The sequence below is a fragment of the Brachyhypopomus gauderio genome, chromosome 16 (genome assembly GCF_052324685.1).
Source record: "Brachyhypopomus gauderio isolate BG-103 chromosome 16, BGAUD_0.2, whole genome shotgun sequence".
Classification (NCBI taxonomy): domain Eukaryota; kingdom Metazoa; phylum Chordata; class Actinopteri; order Gymnotiformes; family Hypopomidae; genus Brachyhypopomus; species Brachyhypopomus gauderio.
The window spans coordinates 14493691-14514376 of record NC_135226.1 but is presented as its reverse complement, the minus strand read 5'-3'; the positions used below and the strand labels follow the sequence as shown (position 1 = coordinate 14514376).

The following is a 20686-nucleotide window of genomic DNA, read 5'->3' as shown; positions in this document are numbered from 1 at the left end:
TATATGGGATCTGTCGTCGTCATGACAAGGGATAATATGCATGTGTATACCCCCATGGAACCATGGAAACCAGCTCCCATATTAGCAATTGTAACAGACAAGTAGTCCGCATAACTCGCTGGTGTATCAGAGATTAATATGGCAAATAGGAACACTTGAAAGAAAACTTGAAATGCAGTGAACACTTACAACAGTATTAATTACGCACCAGTGTAAAAGTGTGTACGTGCCTATTTTGCTGTATTTTGTGATACTGTCTGAAATACAGTGCTGATACTAGTTTATAAATTAAATAAACTTTTCATGCCATTTCAAAATACAACCCATGTAGAGGAATGTATAGAGGTGAATGTAAAGTGGGGGGGGGGGGGGGGCATGGGGGTGTAGAGGGGTATAAGTGGGGGGTGGGGGGTGGGGGGTGGCTAATGGAGGCGGGATGTTGAGGTGGGTGGGTGGAAATGTAATCCTGATTTATTTACTCTGGGATTCAACTTCTCCCCCCAGAAGAAGATGGATGACTGAATCATTCTGAATCATTTGTGTGCATTCTTTGGATCAAATCTTTCGCCTGGATTCTGGAATGGGACACGGAACTGCCGGTCGATTTACATTGCGCGGAGTCTCATCGGGAGAGTAAATGAGGAACGAACCCGTCCCTGTTGGCATCCGTATTCTCTTTGCCACTGCTGGGGTGGGTGAGGAGGGTGGGGGGTGCTGTGATTCGTAGGAGCCCCAACTCGCCCCAAAACTGGGTAAACTGGGCAGCTCGCCCATAAAAGGGCCTACAGCAATAAACGTACGCTAACAGCAGGTGTGTGTACCACATGTGTGGCTGTGTGCTCGCGCCTGTGTTCATATGCGAGATACAGAGAGAGAGAGAGAGAGCGAGAGAGAGAGAGAGAGAGAGAGCGAGAGAGGGAGAGAGAGAGAGAGCGAGAGAGAGAGAGAATAATGGAGGAGATGAATGCAAATGACAAAAGGAGAGGCAGATGAAAGAAATAGCAATATAACATCTCGTTGAGCATTGTGCACACAACACAGTACATTACACCTCATTCTAGTCTGTCTCTCCCTCTCTCTCTTTCTCCCTCCTCTCTCTCTCTCTCTCTCTCTTTCTCTCTCCCTCCCTCTCTCTCTGCTGCACCACTGCAGCCAGAGCCATTTGACACCTAGATTTTGGAACACAGGTTTCCCTCTGGCACTGAGCAGGAGTCAGCATGCCAGACACACACAAACAGGCATGCAAACACACACACACACACATGTGCACACACACACACACACACACACACACACACCTTTACCCAGCGGCATTTGGCAAGCTGCGGAGCGGGCGAGAGCTCCCAGTACAACTCCAAATCCACCCACATCTCAAAGACAGACACAAAGCACATCTACAAAACACATGTTCCTTGCTCATGGTAAGAAATGTAGTTACCTACGTGCTGTCCCGGGCAAACAGAACCCACCACACATATTATTAGATGCTACTATGTTACTGTGTTAGCAAACAACAGCATTAAGAGACAATATAAAAGGTCTTTATAAATCTTAACAAACTTTCCTTTATCCCTTATGGTAGAAAATGTATATATTCATAAAATGCCCTTTAAAAAGTACAAAATAAAAAAAATGTTATGGGATGCTGAAATCAAAAAAGAGAACAAGGAGAGACATGATGATGATGGTGATGATGATGATGATGATGACTAAAAGTGAGTAAGAAGAAATAAGCAAGGCTGTGAACTCAGACAATGAGATGAAGATCGGTACAATAGGGCAGCTACAGACAGACAGACAGACTGACTGATGTCTCAGTGCACCACAAACATTGCTAGATAAAAACAAAAGCTCAGTGTCTTCCAGCCATGGAAATAGCTTTGTCTGCGATGCATGTATGGGTTGTGACCTTCCTCCCCTGACCCCTGACCCTTCACACACACTCACTCAGACCTTTCAAGTTTGCCATGTTAACAGCTATTTGCCAAATACTTATTGGAATACCACTAACATTTGATCTTTTTTATGCACACATGCACACATACAGTGTTTGTCTCATGACCCTTCTCTCTTTCTCTCTCTCTCTCTCTCTCTCTCTCTCTCTCTCTCTCTCTCTCTCTGGTTTGTCCCCTATATCTCTTTCATTGAACATCTCAGTGCTTCTCTAAATATGACAGGAGAGTAATAGATGTCAGAAGTGTAGCACCATATACAGTATTTACGTTCATGGACCATAGAAAATGTCACCATACTTACAGCATTTTCCTTCAGAGGTGTCTGGGGTTCATTCATTTTACACACACCCTTAAAACAGTTCAAAATGTATCCACATTTGCGATACTGTGTTCCTTGAAGTATTAAGAATTATAAGTTCTCATCAGCAAATTGCAAATGTTGTGTCATACATTAATCTTTCTCCCACTCGTGAATTTCTCTCTCTCTCTCTCTCTCTCTCTCTCTCTCTCTCTCTAGCTGGGGGGAAATCAGGTCATTTCCACTTTAATTTAGATGTAATGTAATCCCCAGGAGCAAAATACGGGACCGCGGGAAAGCTGGGGAGAGGTTGGGAGGTTTCTGTGGTAGGAATGGTCAGAGTGTGATCTGAAACTTCATCAGCTGACTCAAAAGAAAAGGGTGACTGCAGGCTGTGTGTGTGTGTGTGTGTGTGTGTGTGTGTGTGTGTGATATATATATATATATATATATATATATATATATATATATATATATATATATATATATATATATATATATATATATATATATATAATCCTCTCGATGACTAACCCTTGGTTAAATAAAATGACTCATGTACTGTATTGGGTTTGCCTGATGTATTGTGTTTCCCACTTAATGTTATGGTCATGGTTGGACAGGAATCAATACTTAGCATACTCTGTTAGTACACTGAAATGTGTTAGCAACTTGTACAACAGTGATTTATATAACAAAACAAAACTTTTCAGAATTAATTTGTAAAAAATGCTTCTTGTTTATTTATAGTGAGATCCATAAAATTATTTAACATCATAAAAGATCAAATTAAAGAATTCTGGAAAACTGGTATGACCCTGAAACAGAAAATGACCTCATTAAGTCCGTTTAAAATAATATGCATATAGCCCCAAATGAGGAGAATAGGGAACAGATGGATATTCTGATGTTAATTCAGAAAAGAACAGTTTGAATCCATATGTAAGTCTGTGTATGCTGACAGGTTAAGGCCTTTTGACTGGCCTAAGGGTTTGGATGTGGGCATTCTATCAAACACGGCTGATATCTTGAAGTACTGGTTTATGAGTGTGAGCAGAACGATGTCACTGTACAGATGAAAGCTTATATATTAGCATCAGAGTTGTATAATCCAGGTTCAAAAAGTAAAAATCCTCACCAGGATTTTGCTCAGGCTTCCTGGATTGTGTTGATTCCACTAATTTTACCTGGATTGCACTAATTAATAAATCTAGCAAGCTTGAGCAAAATCCTGGTGAGGACTTTTACTTTCTGAACCTGGATTATACAACTCTGATTAGCATAGTATATGTGTATATGCATATTTCAGAATATTTACATTTAATGATACACTTAGTTTTCATACACAGTGGCTTCATACACAGGCACCAACATTAAACCATGCCCACACAGACACACAGACACACACACACACACACATACACAGACACACACACACACACACACACACACACACACACACACACACACACACATTCTTCGGTCTTTAGAAGACTATATGAAGTTACATACTGCCCTCTGGTGGTGGTGGTGGTGGTGGTGGTGTGTGTGTGTGTGTGTGTGTGTGTGTGTGTGTGTGTGTGTGTGTGTGTGTGAAGAGAGAGAGAGAGAGAGAGAGAGAGAGAGAGAGAGAGAGAGAGAGAGAGAGAGAGAGAGAGAGAGAGAGACGCTGCATATCTTTTGGTATATGACCTCATCAGTGGTCAGTGCTGAGTCAACACAGTCCCACAATAGCCACATAAGTGATGCAACAGACATGTTGGGAGGAGAGAAGAGAGAGGGATGGAGGAGAGAAGAGAGAGGGATGGAGGAGAGAAGAGAGAGGGATGGAGGAGAGAAGAGAGAGGGATGGAGCAAGTAGAGCATGAAATAAATAGAAACAGAGGTCTGTTGCTTTTACTTGTCCTTCAAATGCCCAAATGTTAGAGGGCAGAGAAAGACTTTTACATGTTAAAAGTGTGTGTGTGTGTGTGTGTGTGTGTGTGTGTGTGTGTGTGTGTGTGTGTGTGTGTGTGTGTGTGTGTGTGTGTGTGAGTGTGTGTGTGTAAGAGAGAGAGAGAGAGAGAGAGAGATTGATCTCTCAGAGTGACAAACGAAGACAACTAAAGCTTTTCTAGTGACATGGTAAGAAAATTTGAGATTTTACAAGAGTGACAAAGAAAATGAAAGAGAGAATGAGACAGAGAGAAGTGAGACCCTAAACAATGAGACAGAGAGCAGGGAGACCCTAAACAATGAGACAGAGACAAGATAGACCCTAAACAATGAGACAGAGAGAAGATAGACCCTAAACAATGTAAAACATCTATATCAATCTTAATTATGTTTTCATGATTCAACATATGCTCCAGTTTACTTTTCGACAGATGAACTTGATTGTGTGTGTGTGTGTGTGTGTGTGTGTGTGTGTGTGTGTGTGTGTGTGTGTGTGTGTGTGTGTGTGTGTGTGTGTGTGTGTTTATGAGAGTATGTTTTTGTGCATACAGCAGATGTGGGAGACAGTCACTGATAAATACAGTCAGCTAGCAATAACTCTACTTATCAAACAGCTGAGCAACCACACACACACATACACAAACACACACACACACACAGAGTGGTTGATATTTTACATAAGCTTTGTGTACTGCTGTTGAATAATGATATACCTACTCATAAATGTAATCTTAAACCCAGTAAATAAATGTAATTGCTTTGCATTGTTTCTACTTTTTTACTTGGAGGAACCACAGAAATGTTATAAATACAATCAATACCAAAATCAACACTAGAAAATTACACCCACATATACACCCAGAGCAAATATAATCGATACCAGAATCAACACTAGAAAACTACACCCATGCATCAACACAGAGCAAATATAATCAATACCAGAATCAACACTAGGAAATTACATCCACGCATACACACAGAGGACATGAAATCAATACCAGAATCAACACTAAAATATTGTGATGGTGCGTGCTGCACCACTGTGTGATGACACTGGAGAATTCTCTTTACGGACTCCTCTGTTGTGGTCTCAGATTCCTCAGTTATAGTGGCACCAGGCACATGTTCCTCTATCGCATGTTCCTCTGATTGGCTGTCTGATTCATATTAATCGCTGCACTGGAGCAGTAATGCTAATCACTACACTGGAAGAGCAATGTTAATCATTACCCTGGAACAGTAATGATAATCATTATACTGAGACAGTAATGCTAATCAAGACACTGTGTTTATGGGACTTGACCAAATATTGTTCCAGTACAACTTAAAATGAGTCAATTTTCTTCACTGCTAGTTACCAGAGATTCAGTGCAATAATCAGCAGAGGTGTAAATTCCAGGTTCAGAAAGTAAAAGTCCTCACCTGGATTTTGCTCAGGCTTCCTGGATTGTGTTGTTTCCACAAATTCTACCTGGATTGCACTAATTAGAAAATCTAGCAAGCTTGAGCAAAATCCTGGTGAGGACTTTTACTTTCTGAACCTCTGCTAATCAGCATTATTAACTCATAGGTAAAGGCGGACGCCGGACATGGAATCTGCATATCTGCAGTACCTCTTGGTTTAGTCAACAAATGCACTGAAGTGTCTTATATAGTGTTGCCACCTGTCCCGGTGTTCCCGAGACTGTCCCGGTTTTCACGTGCCTGTCCCGGTTTTCCCGGGCTGTCCCGGTTTGTCCCGGTTTTTCTTCTTTTTAATATTCGGTCCCGGCCAAAAAACTGGGGTAGTTCAAACCACGATTCAGACGGGAATCACCTTAAATCAGTTTTTTTTTCTCGCTGTGTCCATTTTAAACCCCTCCGGTAACATTTTACGTTACGTTTTAAAACCCCTACGGTAACGTTTTACGTTCGCCACCCCCCGCTCAACAACTTACGTTCAAAGCCCCCCCCCCCGTCACCCTGTGTCAGTATGACAGTGTCCTTGTTCTTTGTCGGACCTAGGTGGCAACCCTAGTCTTATAGCAAGTAATGACATAATGTAATGTACATGCATTTAGAGAAAAGAGTAAAAGTTTGTGTGTGTGTGTGTGTGTGTGTGTGTGTGTGTGTGTGTGTGTGTGTGTGTGTGCGTGCGTGCGTGCGTGCGTGCGTGCGTGTGTGTGCACAGGAGGTTACAGACTGATGGTGTCTGCCTGCATAATCACGTTCAGCATGTGTTAAGCCAGCCACTGAACGCTACAGAAGGCAGCTTGCTCTGTGGACCCGTCTAGCGTACAGTGTCCCACACATGCACACACACTCTGCCACACTACACACACCCTTTGGCCTCTCCTGCTTGTGTGATCCTGTTCTGTTCACTGAAGGTTCACTCCCATGTCCATATTACAGTGCAGTAGTCCTTAAGTCACGTGCAGGAATGTGATCATGTTTGATGCTCCATCACAGGTGGAGGGGGGGGATGCAAGTCTTTGTTACTATGGTTACAGGGGACCATCCAGGGCTGGTGTATTTCAGGTCAGGGCCGAAGAAGCAGATGGAGATAATCACTGGTTTTCCCTCCTCTCCTGCCGCTCCACCGCCCACCCCGACATTCCTTTACTTCTCTTCCTCTGTCCCCACCTTTTCTCTCGCTATGTGACGGATTCTATCTTCTTCCTTTCTCTCTCTCCCTCTGCTCATCCATAATGTACAGACGAACAGCAGCTTTGATCTTCCGTCTGACTTCCCTGGGAGTCAAGAGCAGAGGAGAAGTCCTGAAATAACAATGTGAAGTGTAAAATGGTGTGTGTGTGTGTGTGTGTGTGTGTGTGTGTGTGTGTGTGTGTGTGTGTGTGGGAGACAGAGAGACACAGAAAAAGCAAAGGAGAGGGGCTTCCTGCTTCATGTAGAGGTTAAAGGTGCTGACAGTGAAAAAGAGAGGAGATTCTTTCCTTTGTAATAACTTTAGTGGCAGAAAGAGAGAGGACCTTTAACACTACCAGAGCTCACACACACACACACACACACACACACACACACTGAAAATGCACCATCCTGAGTGTTTTATCACCTGGCTGGACTTTAATCAAAGTCTATAACTATGTTTTGTATTATTCATTTCCATAAGCGCTCTATGGCTCAACCTGTGGCTGAAGGTCAAAGCTTTAACAAAGACTTTCCATAATCTCCCCTGCTGCTGTATGTGACTCTACACATCACACTGCCATCTGAATACCAACATGGTCAGAATACCAGTGTGTATGTGTGTGTGTGCGTGTGCCTTTGTGTATTTGTTAACCATCTGTTATATCTGGGACATCTTGAACACTCATATGTTATTCACCCTGACCTGAAAACCTAACCAGGGCGGTGCTTGTTGTCTACGCATGGGTGTAGGAGTGTCTGCTTGTGTCGATGTGTGTGTGTCTGTGTGGATGGGTGCTATGAAATGTATTGTATGACCACGCATGTGTGTGCTGATTTGTGTGTTGAAGTAGGAGGTGGAGAGGGTGCAGCTGTGGGTGGGTGTGCTGGCATAACTGTCCATATGGGGGCAGTGTGTGTGGGGTGAAGGTGTTGGTGCAGTGCATTCTGGGACGTTGAACGCTCCTAGATTACCTCTGTGGGTGGGGAGGTCCGGGGGGGGGTTTATGGTCTCAACCCAGACCAAACCAGACTGAAAAGTACTGAATCAGGAGCTATTGTGAAGTATGAAGTATTCCGATGAAACAACTGGAGCATTTAACTATTATGGTGTGATGTCATATATCATATGACGGGTAATATAGAGGATGTATCATGTCCGAGATTTATGCGCTGTTGAAAGTACATACAGCTTTAACGGTTGAGCAGAACATGCTGGATTGGAACCTGGCACGTACTGCTGAAGTATGCCATTTCAGATTGAGCCAGAGATTAGGCTATTTGTGTGCGTCCCCGTTTGCGTGCCGCTGGACACATGTTTGAAGGACAGCGGAGAGGGTTGGAGTGACACACCTGCTCACACGCTACTACGACCACGTTACATCTGACACTAGTGCAACTACATCACAGGCCTCTTCCTCTCGCATGCTCTCCTGTAATCATATTCACAGAAGGGCTTTGTGTTTGCAGCTGCCTTGTGTGCTTTGCCTTTGATAAATAATTAGCCTTTTTGAAGTGATAATCCTAAACATCACCCTGGACTTTCAAAGGATTTCCACAATCACAGACACATACACATAGTGAGAGAGAAAGAAGAGGTCTCCTCCACCATCACACCTCTGTCCAAAATGTTCCGTGTCGAGGTTTTATATACAGTATATATATATATATATATATATATATATATATATATATATATATATATACAGTAAGCCTGTATATAATAATATAACATAACGTATATAATAATATAACAATATATAATTTTTCCCTTTCTCGTGGGTGGTCTTCTCTATCTTTTTTTTCTTTACCATCTCTTGCAGTATCTTAGCTGTTTCCAGGACTACACTCTTCTGGACAAAGATATCTGACATTGTTCCTGGATCGTTCTCCCAGTTTGGGGGTGCTCCCATTACTACTGGAACCTCCCACATCTTTTATAGCCCTTCTCTCTGTCCTTGATACGTCTTGAGCTTTTTCTGTTCCTTGGTCTTGATGTTGCTATTGCTTGGGATTGCTGCGTCCATCACTACGGCCCTATTCTGCTGTTTGTCCACCACCAAGTTGGTTGCCACTATTTTGTCAGTCTGCAGGTCCCACAGGACCTCACCTCAGCCACCTTCAGGGGTGTGTCCCACTTTGATACTCAGCACAGATGTTTGACAGAGTGGAACTGTCTGCATATTTCTTCACAGGCTTACTTGTTTCTTGAGGTTTATTCAGCAATTCAGTTAAAAAGCATTACAAAAACGTTACATTAAAATGTAATTATTTTGAAAGAGAGAAAAGGGCTATTTTCCATTTTTTCATAGATTTTTACAATAACACTATTTTTGGGATATCTTCAAAGACCTCACACTCATTACCACCTGAACCCCATCACGCAGTAAGCTGTTGCATCGTGGTAATGCAGTTCACAAAATAACCTATAAAATGAGAAATAAAAACATGATCTCAACATTTTTGGAAAGTACCCTAAATAACGCACTGCTTTTATCTGTGGAACGGAGACTTTTATTTTGACATTTGTTTTGGTCAATGGGGAAATAAGACGTCACATGAGTAAAATGCAACATCACATGCAAGATTATCAGGGAAAATGGCTTTTGCTTGTGAACTATCTCAGAACATTCTTCCACTTTTTATAATAATAGCTCTTCTCTCTCTTCTTTGCGTGCCAGGCGAAGCGGCTTTCTCCAGATTCCTTAGATTCAGGAGTGTCTCTGGTTCGAGTTGGAAATATACAGTGGATGAAAACTGGTTCGTCCAGAGGCTGGACCACTTCAACGGGGCAGACAGCCGAGTGTGGAAGCAGGTAGACGGGACATTACATTGGAGTTTAGCTCTTAGATCTAGTAGTTTAGGAGGCAGTGTCCCTGCATAAGCGAGATGTCTTGTTTAATTTGGGATTTCCACGTGTTACCTGACCATGCAGATGGAAAGAACCACTGTGCGTGTTTTCTTCATGTCCAGCCTGGTTTTCTCTGCAGAGATATTTCGTGAATGACCGTTTCTACAGACCTGGGGGGCCAGTGTTTCTGATGATAGGCGGGGAAGGGCCGGCCAACCCTTCCTGGATGCGGAATGGCACTTGGCTGACTTATGCAGAGAAGTTTGGTGCCTTGTGTCTGTTACTGGAACATCGATTCTATGGTAAAAGTCACCCGACCGAGTAAGTATCGTTTATAGCTCAGTGCTTTCAAACAAGCGTAATTATATGCCGTTTGTTGCCAGACTGTCTGCTCCGTGATACGACCTTACTCTGATCATTTCTGGCCTCTAAACAGCTTTTACCACTAGATGGCGACATCTGTTTACTGCTCATGTGTAGCAACATCCAACACACACATATTTAATACATAAAATGTCCACTCATAGCTATATTTCAGTATTATTTATGTACTTATATTTGTTTTACTATTGTACACTGTATTTATTCAGATACATAAACAATATCATGTGTCTAAATGCAGTTGCAGAATACAAAATTTTACAATGGCAGTTTTCTCAGATTCTCAGATCGGTTTATGATTATTCTGGGTGTTTATGATTTTGTCCTGCCTAGAGACCTGAGCCCGGAGAGCCTGCGTTTCCTCAGCAGCCGCCAAGCGTTGGCTGACCTCGCCCACTTCCGCAGGGTTACCGCAACCTCGCGTGGGCTAACCAATAACAAGTGGGTTGCGTTTGGGGGATCCTACCCAGGGTCCCTTGCTGCTTGGTTGCGCCTTAAGTACCCCCACCTCATCCATGCTTCTGTTGCTACCAGCGCGCCTGTGTATGCCACTGTGAACTTCCCAGGTAACTAAAACACACACACACACACACACACACACACACACCTGTTACATGTAAATCTGATTTCTATCCCAAGTCAGAATCTGAACTACTTTGCAGAGCACATAGATGTGGAGTGACATTCGGCCAGTTATATTTTTGTCGTTCAGTAACTGTGTCAGTAACTAATTGTTGTCTGTAATGAATACAGCAGTGGTATGAGTGCAAAAACAAGAGCCAGAAGAATTAATGACAGGTCAAAGGTGGTTGTCGTGATGTTTACAACATAAACACTCCAGTGCAACGTGGTTTATAAAGGAGCCATGCTTTTAAAGCATGTTCACCACGGGTCAGAAAAAAAGCCAGAAACTCTGAAAACGAATTCAGGAAGAAAACTGTGGGTATGCTGATGAAATCAGGTGTCTAGTTCTTCGTGCGTATGCCCAGGCAGGAGTGTGGAGGGGAACAGCAGGAACAATCTGCTGGTGGATTTATAGTGAAGACCAACCAGCTGCATCTTATGAAACATTATTTTATTCACAGAATAGAAAACGAAGTATATTCTGGGTGGGATGAAAACCATTTAATTCCTTTTGGGAGCCAGATTTGTTCTGGTTTGTTTGTTGTTTGGTTATTTTGCAATATAGAAAGACAAATGGTTCTATTTTTTTTCTAAATAATCCTAATGTGTATTTGGCAGCAAATTAATTGTTTGAAATGTTCCATTTAATTTTTAATATGTAACTTGGTTTTAAATTTAAATTAAATGTAAACGTTTTATTATTTAGTTTTTAGAATGAGCATTTTACATGTACATGTCCACCAGCTGGAGGACTGAGATCCAAATGTGTAGACACACACACACACACACACACACACACACACACACACACACACACACACACACCATTTCACACTAGCAGAGCTGCCTGGTCTGTGACTGCAGAGTATCTGGAGGTGGTGTGGCGCTCCCTGGCAGCAGAGACGCCGGAGTGCCCTCTACTGGTGAAGGAAGCATCCGACACCCTAATCGCTCGACTCAAGGACCCACGGACTTATGACAATATCACTAAAGACTTCAGGCAAGACATACATGCAGGCCCATGTGCGCACACACACATGGAGTACACACCGTTGTACATCTGACACCACGTATTTTGGAAGGTGAAAGGTTAACCCTTATCTTGTATATATGTGTGTTTAACAAATCCCCATTAGATAAGTCCCCATCAGAAATAAAGGCTAATCACAAGAGTCAGGAACAGAAATGTGCTCAAGAGAGAGGGAGTATGGCTGTACATGTGTGTGTCTGTACATGTGTGTGTCTGTGGGTTTCATACCATGGTGAAGCCGAACAGCATCCACTGGGCCCTGACCAATCTCGTATCAAGTGGCCTCTGTGTGTGTGTGTGTGTGTGTGTGTGTGTGTGTGTGTGTGTGTGTGTGTGTGTGTGTGTGTGTGTGTGTGTGTGTGTGTGTGTGTGTGTGTGTGTGTGTGTGTGTGTGTGTGTGTGTGTGTGTGTGTCGAGAGCGTATACAGTTTCTCCATATCCTCAGATCTTGGAATGCAATTCATGCTCGACAGTGCAGTAGAATGTGGATGGTCTTGGCAGGTCAAAGCTCCCCACACAAACAATAGCAGTCACTCTTCCTTCAGTAACCTAGATCCTCCCTTAATCATCCTAGCCCCTCCCCATGTAGCCCTAGCCCCTCCCCCTGTAGCGTTTGTGCTCACTTCGTACACTGACATGCACCACTTCTCACCTCACTGTGGCTCCATAATTGGTGGAAGAAGGGAGTGGAGTTTCACCACTTTACAAAAGAATGGCAGTGAGTGAGAGTGTGTGTGTGTGTGTGTGTGTGTGTGTGTGGTTATGAGTCGCACTGATGAAAATAGCTGGCCCTTCACACAGAGGAGTGAGACGGTGCCGTCTGCCTCCCGCGTTTCATTGTGTTCTGAACCCGTGATGATGGTGTGTGCACCGGCACCATGAACACCACCGTATACTTTTATGTGGGCGATTAGCCTCGCACTGTGCGTGTGTGTGGTTAGGCTTCCAGCAGATGTTGTTTTCATTCTTCTGTCTGTCATTTATTTTTCTTTCTCTCTCGTTCTCTCTTTCTCTCCCTCCTTATCCCTCCCTCTCTGTCCTCCAGACTGTGTTCCAAGTTGCAGATTCAGTCAGACGTGGACTCTGCTTATCTGCTGGAGACACTGGCTGGGAACTTCATGGATGTTGTGCAATACAACGAGGACAACAGGGCCTTTGAGGTGTGTGTGTGTGTGTGTGTGTGTGTGTGTGTGTGTGTGTGTGTGTGTGTGTGTGTGTGTGTGTGTGTGTGATGGAAGGCTTGTGTGTGAGGTCGGGGCAGCATGGAGTGAGGGGCTAGGAGATGTGAGTCAGATTACCAATAAGATGGAGTGAAACCCTGTGTAAAAACTTGCGCTCTGGCTGGATTGAGTTACGCTCCCCTCACCTGCAGCCACACTTGGAGAGGGAAGCAAAAAAAGGGTTTTAAAAAAAGAAAGAAGTAAATAAATCGTAATGTCTCACGACGTTGAAGTTTGGCTTGTGGTTCAGTTCTTGGTGAACAGGGCTTGGCTACATTCTAAAAGTGAACGTGTGCTGTGGAAGCAGCGCAGAGGTGATTTTTGCTTTACCTCAGAAGCATGCCAAAAAAAAAAACCCTCCAAAACTAACAGTGGCTGTATGAACCGAGGAGGAGGTGATGTATCTTGGTAAAGGTGTCTGTGTTATTGCGGCTTGTAATTAATTAAAAATGTGTTGATGTACACTACATCCATAACATGATTGAGGCTCACTTATCTGAGTATAAATAAGTGAAGGAATGAATGAATCAGTAAATTCGCATGTAAAAATAAAATCTCAGTGAAACCTGTGAGAAGGGAATTTTTGAGAGGCCCCTAGCTTTCAGGTATTCTGAACCTTTTTTCATAAGCCTGAGAAACATAATCCTGTGATTTAGTAAGGCTTTGCTTAGTTTTGTTTTCTTTAAAGGTCTTTATATATGGGTATATATGTGTGCAGAGACTCATCAAAACCAAGCAGGCTATGGTAGTTGTTGAAATGTTTTATAGTCCAGAAAATGCTTGTGCCACGTGTTTTACACTCACACTCTCCATTTTGGTCTCTCACGTGCGTGTGCCATGCGTGTGGGCACGGGCAGGGTGTGGTGGGCACTAATATCACAATGAAAGTGCTGTGCCGTCTGATGGGGGACACGACGCTGGGTGAGCCGTATCATCGCTACGCAGCTGTGGCCCGGCTACTACAGGACACGTTCTCGCAGTCCTGCACCGACGTCCAGTACCAACACTACCTCCAGGACATGAGAAACATCAGCTGGAGTGGAGCAGGAGCTGGAGGAGGTGTGTGTGTGTGTGTGTGTGTGTGTGTGTGTGTGTGTGTGGGTGTGCTTTTATTGTACACAAGAATGATCACAGTGAGTATATTATGTACCTGCATGTGTTTGTAGGGAGGCAGTGGGTGTATCAGACCTGCACTGAATTTGGATTTTATCAAAGTACGGATTCACCAAACCAGCCGTTTGGAGGATTCCCTTTACCGTGAGTGTGGTGGTGGGTTTATGTGGTGTGTCCTGGTGAAGAGAGCAGAAAGACCTGAATGAATCATGACACTGGAGACAGTAACTAAACTGTAAATTGCAATTTATCGAACTGACAGCCAATAAGTAAAACATAAGAAGATTCTGACACAAACACTGAAATCATGCAGGTCATTAGGTCACTGCCGAGGTCATTTAGTGCAGGTTCAGAACCCTGAGGGAGGAAGCACCATACCTGGGCGAGCCGCATGGGTCCTCGGCAGGGCCGGAGTGGGCCACTTTTTCAGCCCGGGAGTTTCATGCGCAAATCCGGCCCAAAATTATTTTTCCATCCCAATCGGCCCAAACTAGAGATTGACATGAGCCGGCCCATCGGGAATCCTCCCGAATCTCCCGATTAGCCACTCCGGCTCTGGTCCTCGGTAATGTTGCACATCAGTCCCTCACAGAACGTCTTCTGGATGTACCGTACCCTGGTCTTTCGTGGATCGAGCACGGTGCCAATGGCCAATGGCAGGCATTTGTACTGAGAGTGCACTGCTGCTATGGAATTCGTCACAAGTGACTGCACATGGGTGTAAGTTCGGATTCCGGGCAGGCTTTCTGGTGCCATGACCCAGGTGTCATGCACCACTCCCAGCAACAAAGATCAGTTGCTCACAGTTCAATCGGAGATTTATCTGTGGGTACAATGTCATTCTTTCAAGTGTCAGAACATGAGAGTAAGTTCTGAAACCTTTTGATTATTCCCCTGTTGTCTCCCATCAACTATATACCATATGGACTCTCATTTACATGATCTGTCTATTGCATGCTGTTGTCTTCATACTGTATGCCACACTGTCTCTGTTTTCTACATTTTTCCTAAATATTTTAAACAAAAGATTCTCCTTTTGTCTCCGTGTAACAAAGTGGGAACTTGTGGAAAATACCCCCCACAGTTGTCTGTCTCTGTGTCCCTCTCGGGTCAGGAAGACCTCTCACTCCATCTCTGTGTCTGTCTCTCTGTAGCTATTACCTACAGCAGTGCATGGACATCTATAACCTTACCTCCTCAGTGACCGATGCCGTTCAGCAGACCAACGAGGAGTATGGAGGATATGACATCAGAACAACACGCATCATCTTCCCCAACGGCTCCATTGACCCCTGGCATGCCCTTGGAGTGACCAGAAACATCACTAATGACCTCCCAGCAGTCTTCATCAAAGGTCAGCAAAGGGTCGCAGAGCTCAAATGCACAATCCAAGTACAGCGTATTCTGCTATCTCAGTGTAGCTTGAAGTTCAAACACCCTTATGTGTGGCCTGAGAGGTTGATTCCGCTTCCTCTCTTCTTCCAAGCAAAAACGATTAAAGTAAGTTTAGAAAGTATAACCTACATAGAAATTGTTCCTACAAAGGGCAAAATGAATAATGCTTGAGATACTCCTTGGCAGAAAAATGTAATTGGGTCTGAGTGAGGGATGAAAGTGCAAAGATAAACTGTAATGGCAGTCATGGCCTGGTGGTAGGGAACTGGTCTTGCGACCGGAGGGTCGTGGGTTTGATTCCCAGACCTGAGGCCATGACTGAGATGCCCTTGAGCAAGGCACCTAACCCCAACTGCTCCCCGGGCGCCGGACTAGGGCTGCCCACCGCTCTGGGCACGTGTGATCCACAGCCCCCTAGTAATCACTAGTGTGTGTGTGTGTGTGTGTGTGTGTGTGTGTGTGTGTGTGTGTGTGTGTGTGTGTGTGTTCTAACTGTACAGATGGGTTAAAAGCAGAGAACAAATTTTGATTGCGGTGAAAAAAAAAATCACAATTGAAAAAATATGGCACACATTTTAATGTGTGTAACATGAAGCATGGACGTTTGTTTGAGAATTACCCATCGATGCTGTATGCTTGTCAGAGGAGACCTTGGCTACAACTCAGAACAGGGAAATTACATGTCGTCAAATAAGAAAAAATAGCCCATGCCACACAGTCCAGTACCCATCATCCAACTTGACCTGTGAATAACAGGGTTAAAGGTGACTAATGAACTAACCTGTGAAAAGAAGGGTTATAGGTGACTGACGAACTGACCTGTGACAAACAAGGTCTTTGGTAACTGACATGACAACATGGCAGTTACACGTACAGCTTAAATAACAACCCTCCACGGGTGTAGATGCACATGTTCCTGATTCCTAGCCAGTGAAGGTTGTGATAAAGCTGGTGAGGAGTGTAGAAAGAAATGTGCTGAGCAAAGTGAAAATTCAGGTGAAATCTAGAATCTGGAAAGTTACTTAACCTGGAGGTGTTATGGGCTTACAACCCCTGGCAAAAATTATGGAATCACCAGTCTGGGATGAGCACTCATTCAGACATTTTATTCTGTAGAACAAACTCAGATTAAAAACATGATGCAGTAATAAGGTCATTCCAAAGTGCAACTTGGCTTTCAGAAACACTAAAAGAAGGGGAAAAAAATGTTACTTTATGTAAATGTTACTTTTATTGAGCAAGCACAGGGAAAAAAAATGGAATCACTCAATTCTGAGGAAAAAAATATGGAATCACTCAAATTGGAGGTAGAAAATAAGGACACACCCCGTCAGTTTCCTTTCCCTAAATGGAAACCTGCCTCAGAGTAGATCTGCTCGTTAGTCTGCAGTTAAAACCACCTGCAGTCATGACACCCTGGAGGGCTGCTGGACAAAGTGGAGTGGCAAGAGAAATGTCTCTTGAAACAAAAGAGAGGATTGTGAAACTTCTTGAAGAAGGTAACTCTTATTGCATGGTTGCTGAAGATGTGGGCTATTCAGTCAGCTGTATCCAAGAAATGGACCAAATACAAACAGCATAGAATGGTTGTTAAAGCCAAGCATACTGGTAGACCAAGAAAGATCTCAAAGCGTCAAGACAAAGAACTTAAGGCCATTTGTCTTGAAAACTGAAAAAGTACAACTAAACAGATGAGCATAAATGGGAGGAAGCTGGAGCCAATGTTTGTGACCGACCCGTAAGAATTCGCCTAAAGGAAATGGGATTTCAATACTGGAAAGCTAAAAGAAAACCATCATTGACACCTAAACAGAAAAGAACAAGACTGCAATTGGCTAAGGAGAGGCAATCATGGACTGTGGATGACTGGATGAAAGTTATCTTCAGTGATGAGTCAAGAATCTGCATTGGACAAGGTGATGATGCTGGAACTTTTATTTGGTGCCGTTCCAGTGATATTTATAAAGAGGACTGCCTGAAGAAAACAACCAAATTTCCACAGTCCTTGATGATATGGGGCTGCATGTCGGGCCAAGGACCTGTGGCAATGACTGTGGTTAATTCTTATATCAATGCACAAGTTTACATTGACATTTTGCACAGTTTTTTTTCCCTCAATTGATGTTTGGAGAGGATGAAATAATTTTCCAAGATGACAATGCATCGTGCCATAGGGCAAAAGCAGTGAGGACATTCCTTGGAGAAAGACACATTCAGTCGATGTCATGGCCTGCAAATAGTCCAGATCTCAACCCAATTGAAAACCTGTGGTGGAAATTGGAAAAAAAAAACAATAAGGCTCTGACCTGCAGAGCTGATCTGGCAACTGCTATCAAAGAGAGTTGGGACCAAAGTGATGAATACTGTTTGTCACTCATCAAGTCCATGCCTCAGAGACTGTAAACCATTATAAAAGCCAAAGTTTGTGCAACTAAATACTGGTGATATATTTTGAATGTTCTTTTGTTTATCTGTTTTTCATGATTCCATATTTTGGTCCTCAGAATTGAGTGATTTCATATTTTATTCCCTGTGTTTGCTCAATAAAAGTAATGTTTAGTTTGTTTCCACAATATTTTTTTTTATTAATTCTTTTTTATTAATTAATTAGTGTTTCTAAAAGCCAACAAGTTGCACTTTGGAATGACCTTATTATGCATCATGTTTTTGAGTTTGTTCTACAGAATAAAATGTCTGAAGGAGTGCCCATCCCAGACTGGTGATTCCATAATTTTTGCCAGGGGTTGTAGTAACCACAGCAGGAGCCGTACGGGTTACGTACTTCAGTAAGAACACATAAAGGCTGCAGGGACTGGCTGAGTTTGTCAGGCCTGCTGCATTGGCTATGACGTCGTGCAGGAGAGATCTGGTCCACGGCCAATGTAGAGTCCCACACCACCACTGTAGCGTCTTCAGAACATGTTTACCTTCAACAAGAACGCAGCAGTTTCTGATGTGGAACTTCTGATGAAACGCTCTATGGCGAAAAAGGTTTTTGGCCAGACAAAATATTTTTGATCATAATTGAATATTCAGTAATAAAGACACCTAACGTAATGTATGTTTTTGATCTACATGAGGATCCTTTCTGGAATATCAGAACTTTAGACTTTTTGAGTTTCCTGTCAGGAGCGAGTTCTGCTCCAGCAGGTCCAAGGTTTGCTGTAGACCCGGTGCAGTGGGGAAGGGCAAAACCAGATGGTCTGCACAGAGCAGCAATTAAGTCTCTGAGTCATGGAAAGTGAGAGAGCTGTAAACTCTTGCAGTATTTTTTGCCAGTTCATTAATATAGACATTAAAAGCACAGCACACTTTTTTCACTCTGTTTCTGAGTAAATTTGATCATTTGTGGCCGATATTTACTCCACACTTATTTCCAGTATATGTTGACTTAATTTTCTTAATTGACTTAATTTAAGTTTGTAAAATAAACAATGGTGTCCAATGGAATCAGGAGCCTTTTCCAAGTTTATAAAGCATGCAAACATTTTGCTTTAATTTTGAACAACTTCTTTGTATAAAATAGGGAGTGTATGTGTGGTGTAAATGTGTTTAGTGGTAACTTGGTATCCAATCCAATTTGGCTTCTACTCAGGACATAATGCTTAATAAGGGAGTAGAGAAATCCAGAGTTTAAAATACTACAAATGAACACCCCCAAATTACTCTTACAAATTGCCTCCATAATTGTTAGGGTTTTATTTATCATTGGTTTAAAAACAAATTTCACATTAAAGATTTCAAATAGCCAGTTGAAATGTACAACTTGAACTTTTCTCATTTCATTCAAAACCCTATCAGATCAGTGTGCTTTCTTGGATTTTAGATTGTTCCTTTTGTAAATGAGTTGTCCGTGTCCCCATGTTCTGTTATCACTCTTTCCTGGTATCTAATTGCAAGGTTGTTCCAGTTGTTCCTTTAATTCTCTCTCCCTCTCTCTCTCTCTCTCATATATAGGTACAGCCCATTGTGCCAACATGTACCCAGCGCGTGCAGAAGACCTCCCTCAGCTGACATTGGCGCGAGATCAGATCTTCCTTTTGCTTCAAAAGTGGTTAAAGGAATAATAGAGAGCCGTGATGGTCAGACACTTTTGGCACCTGTACTTAATGAGAACTTTGATGGATGGTAACAAACTGGAAGAAACTGTTTAATTATTTCGTTAATAAGATTGTATCTTTTATCTGGAGGGATATAATTATGAACAGTTCACTTTTTTACTTGAAATTGCAGAGCCATTTGAGTGTGAGTGTGTGTGTGTGTGTATGTAATGATGTGAGCGAGAACCTTGAATCTGAGACAATCAAAACGTGAGTGGGGTGTTGGTAGGGATGAAAAGCAGTAAAGCTGAAATAAAGGTCAAACACAGCCTGGTTTGACTTTGGGTTTTTTGTTTGTATATCAGTCTCCTAATTTGGACCTGCACAGAAAGGTTCTGTATGTAGCATCTGTCCAAAATCCCTCTAAATAAACTGATAGAGAATTACCGGAATATAGACATGCCTCTTGTGCTTCCCTTATCAGATTTAAAATTAACAAGAAAATCAAACTAATAACTAAAAAGTTCTAAATAAAAGTACTGAAAACTATTGGTAATGTTTTTGTTGAGTGTTTTATGCTGAATCATTTATCAAGTTAGCAAATTACTAAAACTTGTTGAGTTGAGTGTTTTGTGATCCAAAGGTCTCCTTTACACTGGAAAGGCGGACGTATTAAATATCTGCACAGTAAACATGCAATGCCCCCAAAACAACAATTACCTCTTCTCTGAATATTTGGATTGTGGTTGCCATGGTGAATCTTCTGCTTCCCTCGTTGTTACTCCATGAAGAAGAACACGGTCTTCCTGTGCCTCCTCCTCTTCCTCCTCATATGCCATCTCTTACACATGTCTCCTGTACCTCTCAAGTTGTTTCCATTCACCGGTCCTCAGCTCACCTGATGCACCAGTCTGGTTTATATTGGTTTCATTACATCATCAGCAAAACATGTAAACAGATTTGGGTCACTGTGACATTTTCACATGTGACATGTGTTTAACTTCAGAATTTCGTTGTATCATGTACAAAGACAATAAATCTCTACTCCGATTATGCATCCCATCTCCAAACAAAATGTCCTTTAGTGAGTGAGAATGTGTTTAGTTTTGCAAAAATGCTGAATCATATTTTAAAACTCTAACTAGCTCATCTTTTTAAAGGTTTTGCAAAAAGAGTTTGAAAATCAGTATTGGCAGTTGACAGTTTTGTTCTGAGAATT

General features: G+C 42.6%; 1 protein-coding gene across 2 annotated transcripts; it reads left to right on the top strand.

The window, feature by feature from the left end:
- The first annotated feature begins 9371 nt into the window (after positions 1-9371).
- On the top strand, positions 9372-20016 carry prss59 (serine protease 59, putative). 2 transcript variants are annotated; one of them, XR_013121654.1, is made up of 9 exons: positions 9372-9628; positions 9804-9985; positions 10379-10611; positions 11534-11669; positions 12745-12859; positions 13777-13978; positions 14086-14176; positions 15234-15386; positions 19385-20016. XR_013121654.1 is itself a non-coding variant. In XM_076976719.1 (9 exons), the coding sequence occupies exons 1-9, from the start codon at positions 9413-9415 to the stop codon at positions 19492-19494; spliced, it is 1485 nt and encodes a 494-aa protein (XP_076832834.1). In that variant the 5' UTR covers positions 9372-9412; the 3' UTR covers positions 19495-20016. The 2 variants fall into 2 exon arrangements, 1 of the variants encoding a protein (XP_076832834.1); XM_076976719.1 differs by having other exon boundaries at positions 15187-15386.
- Positions 20017-20686: the final 670 nt, after the last annotated feature.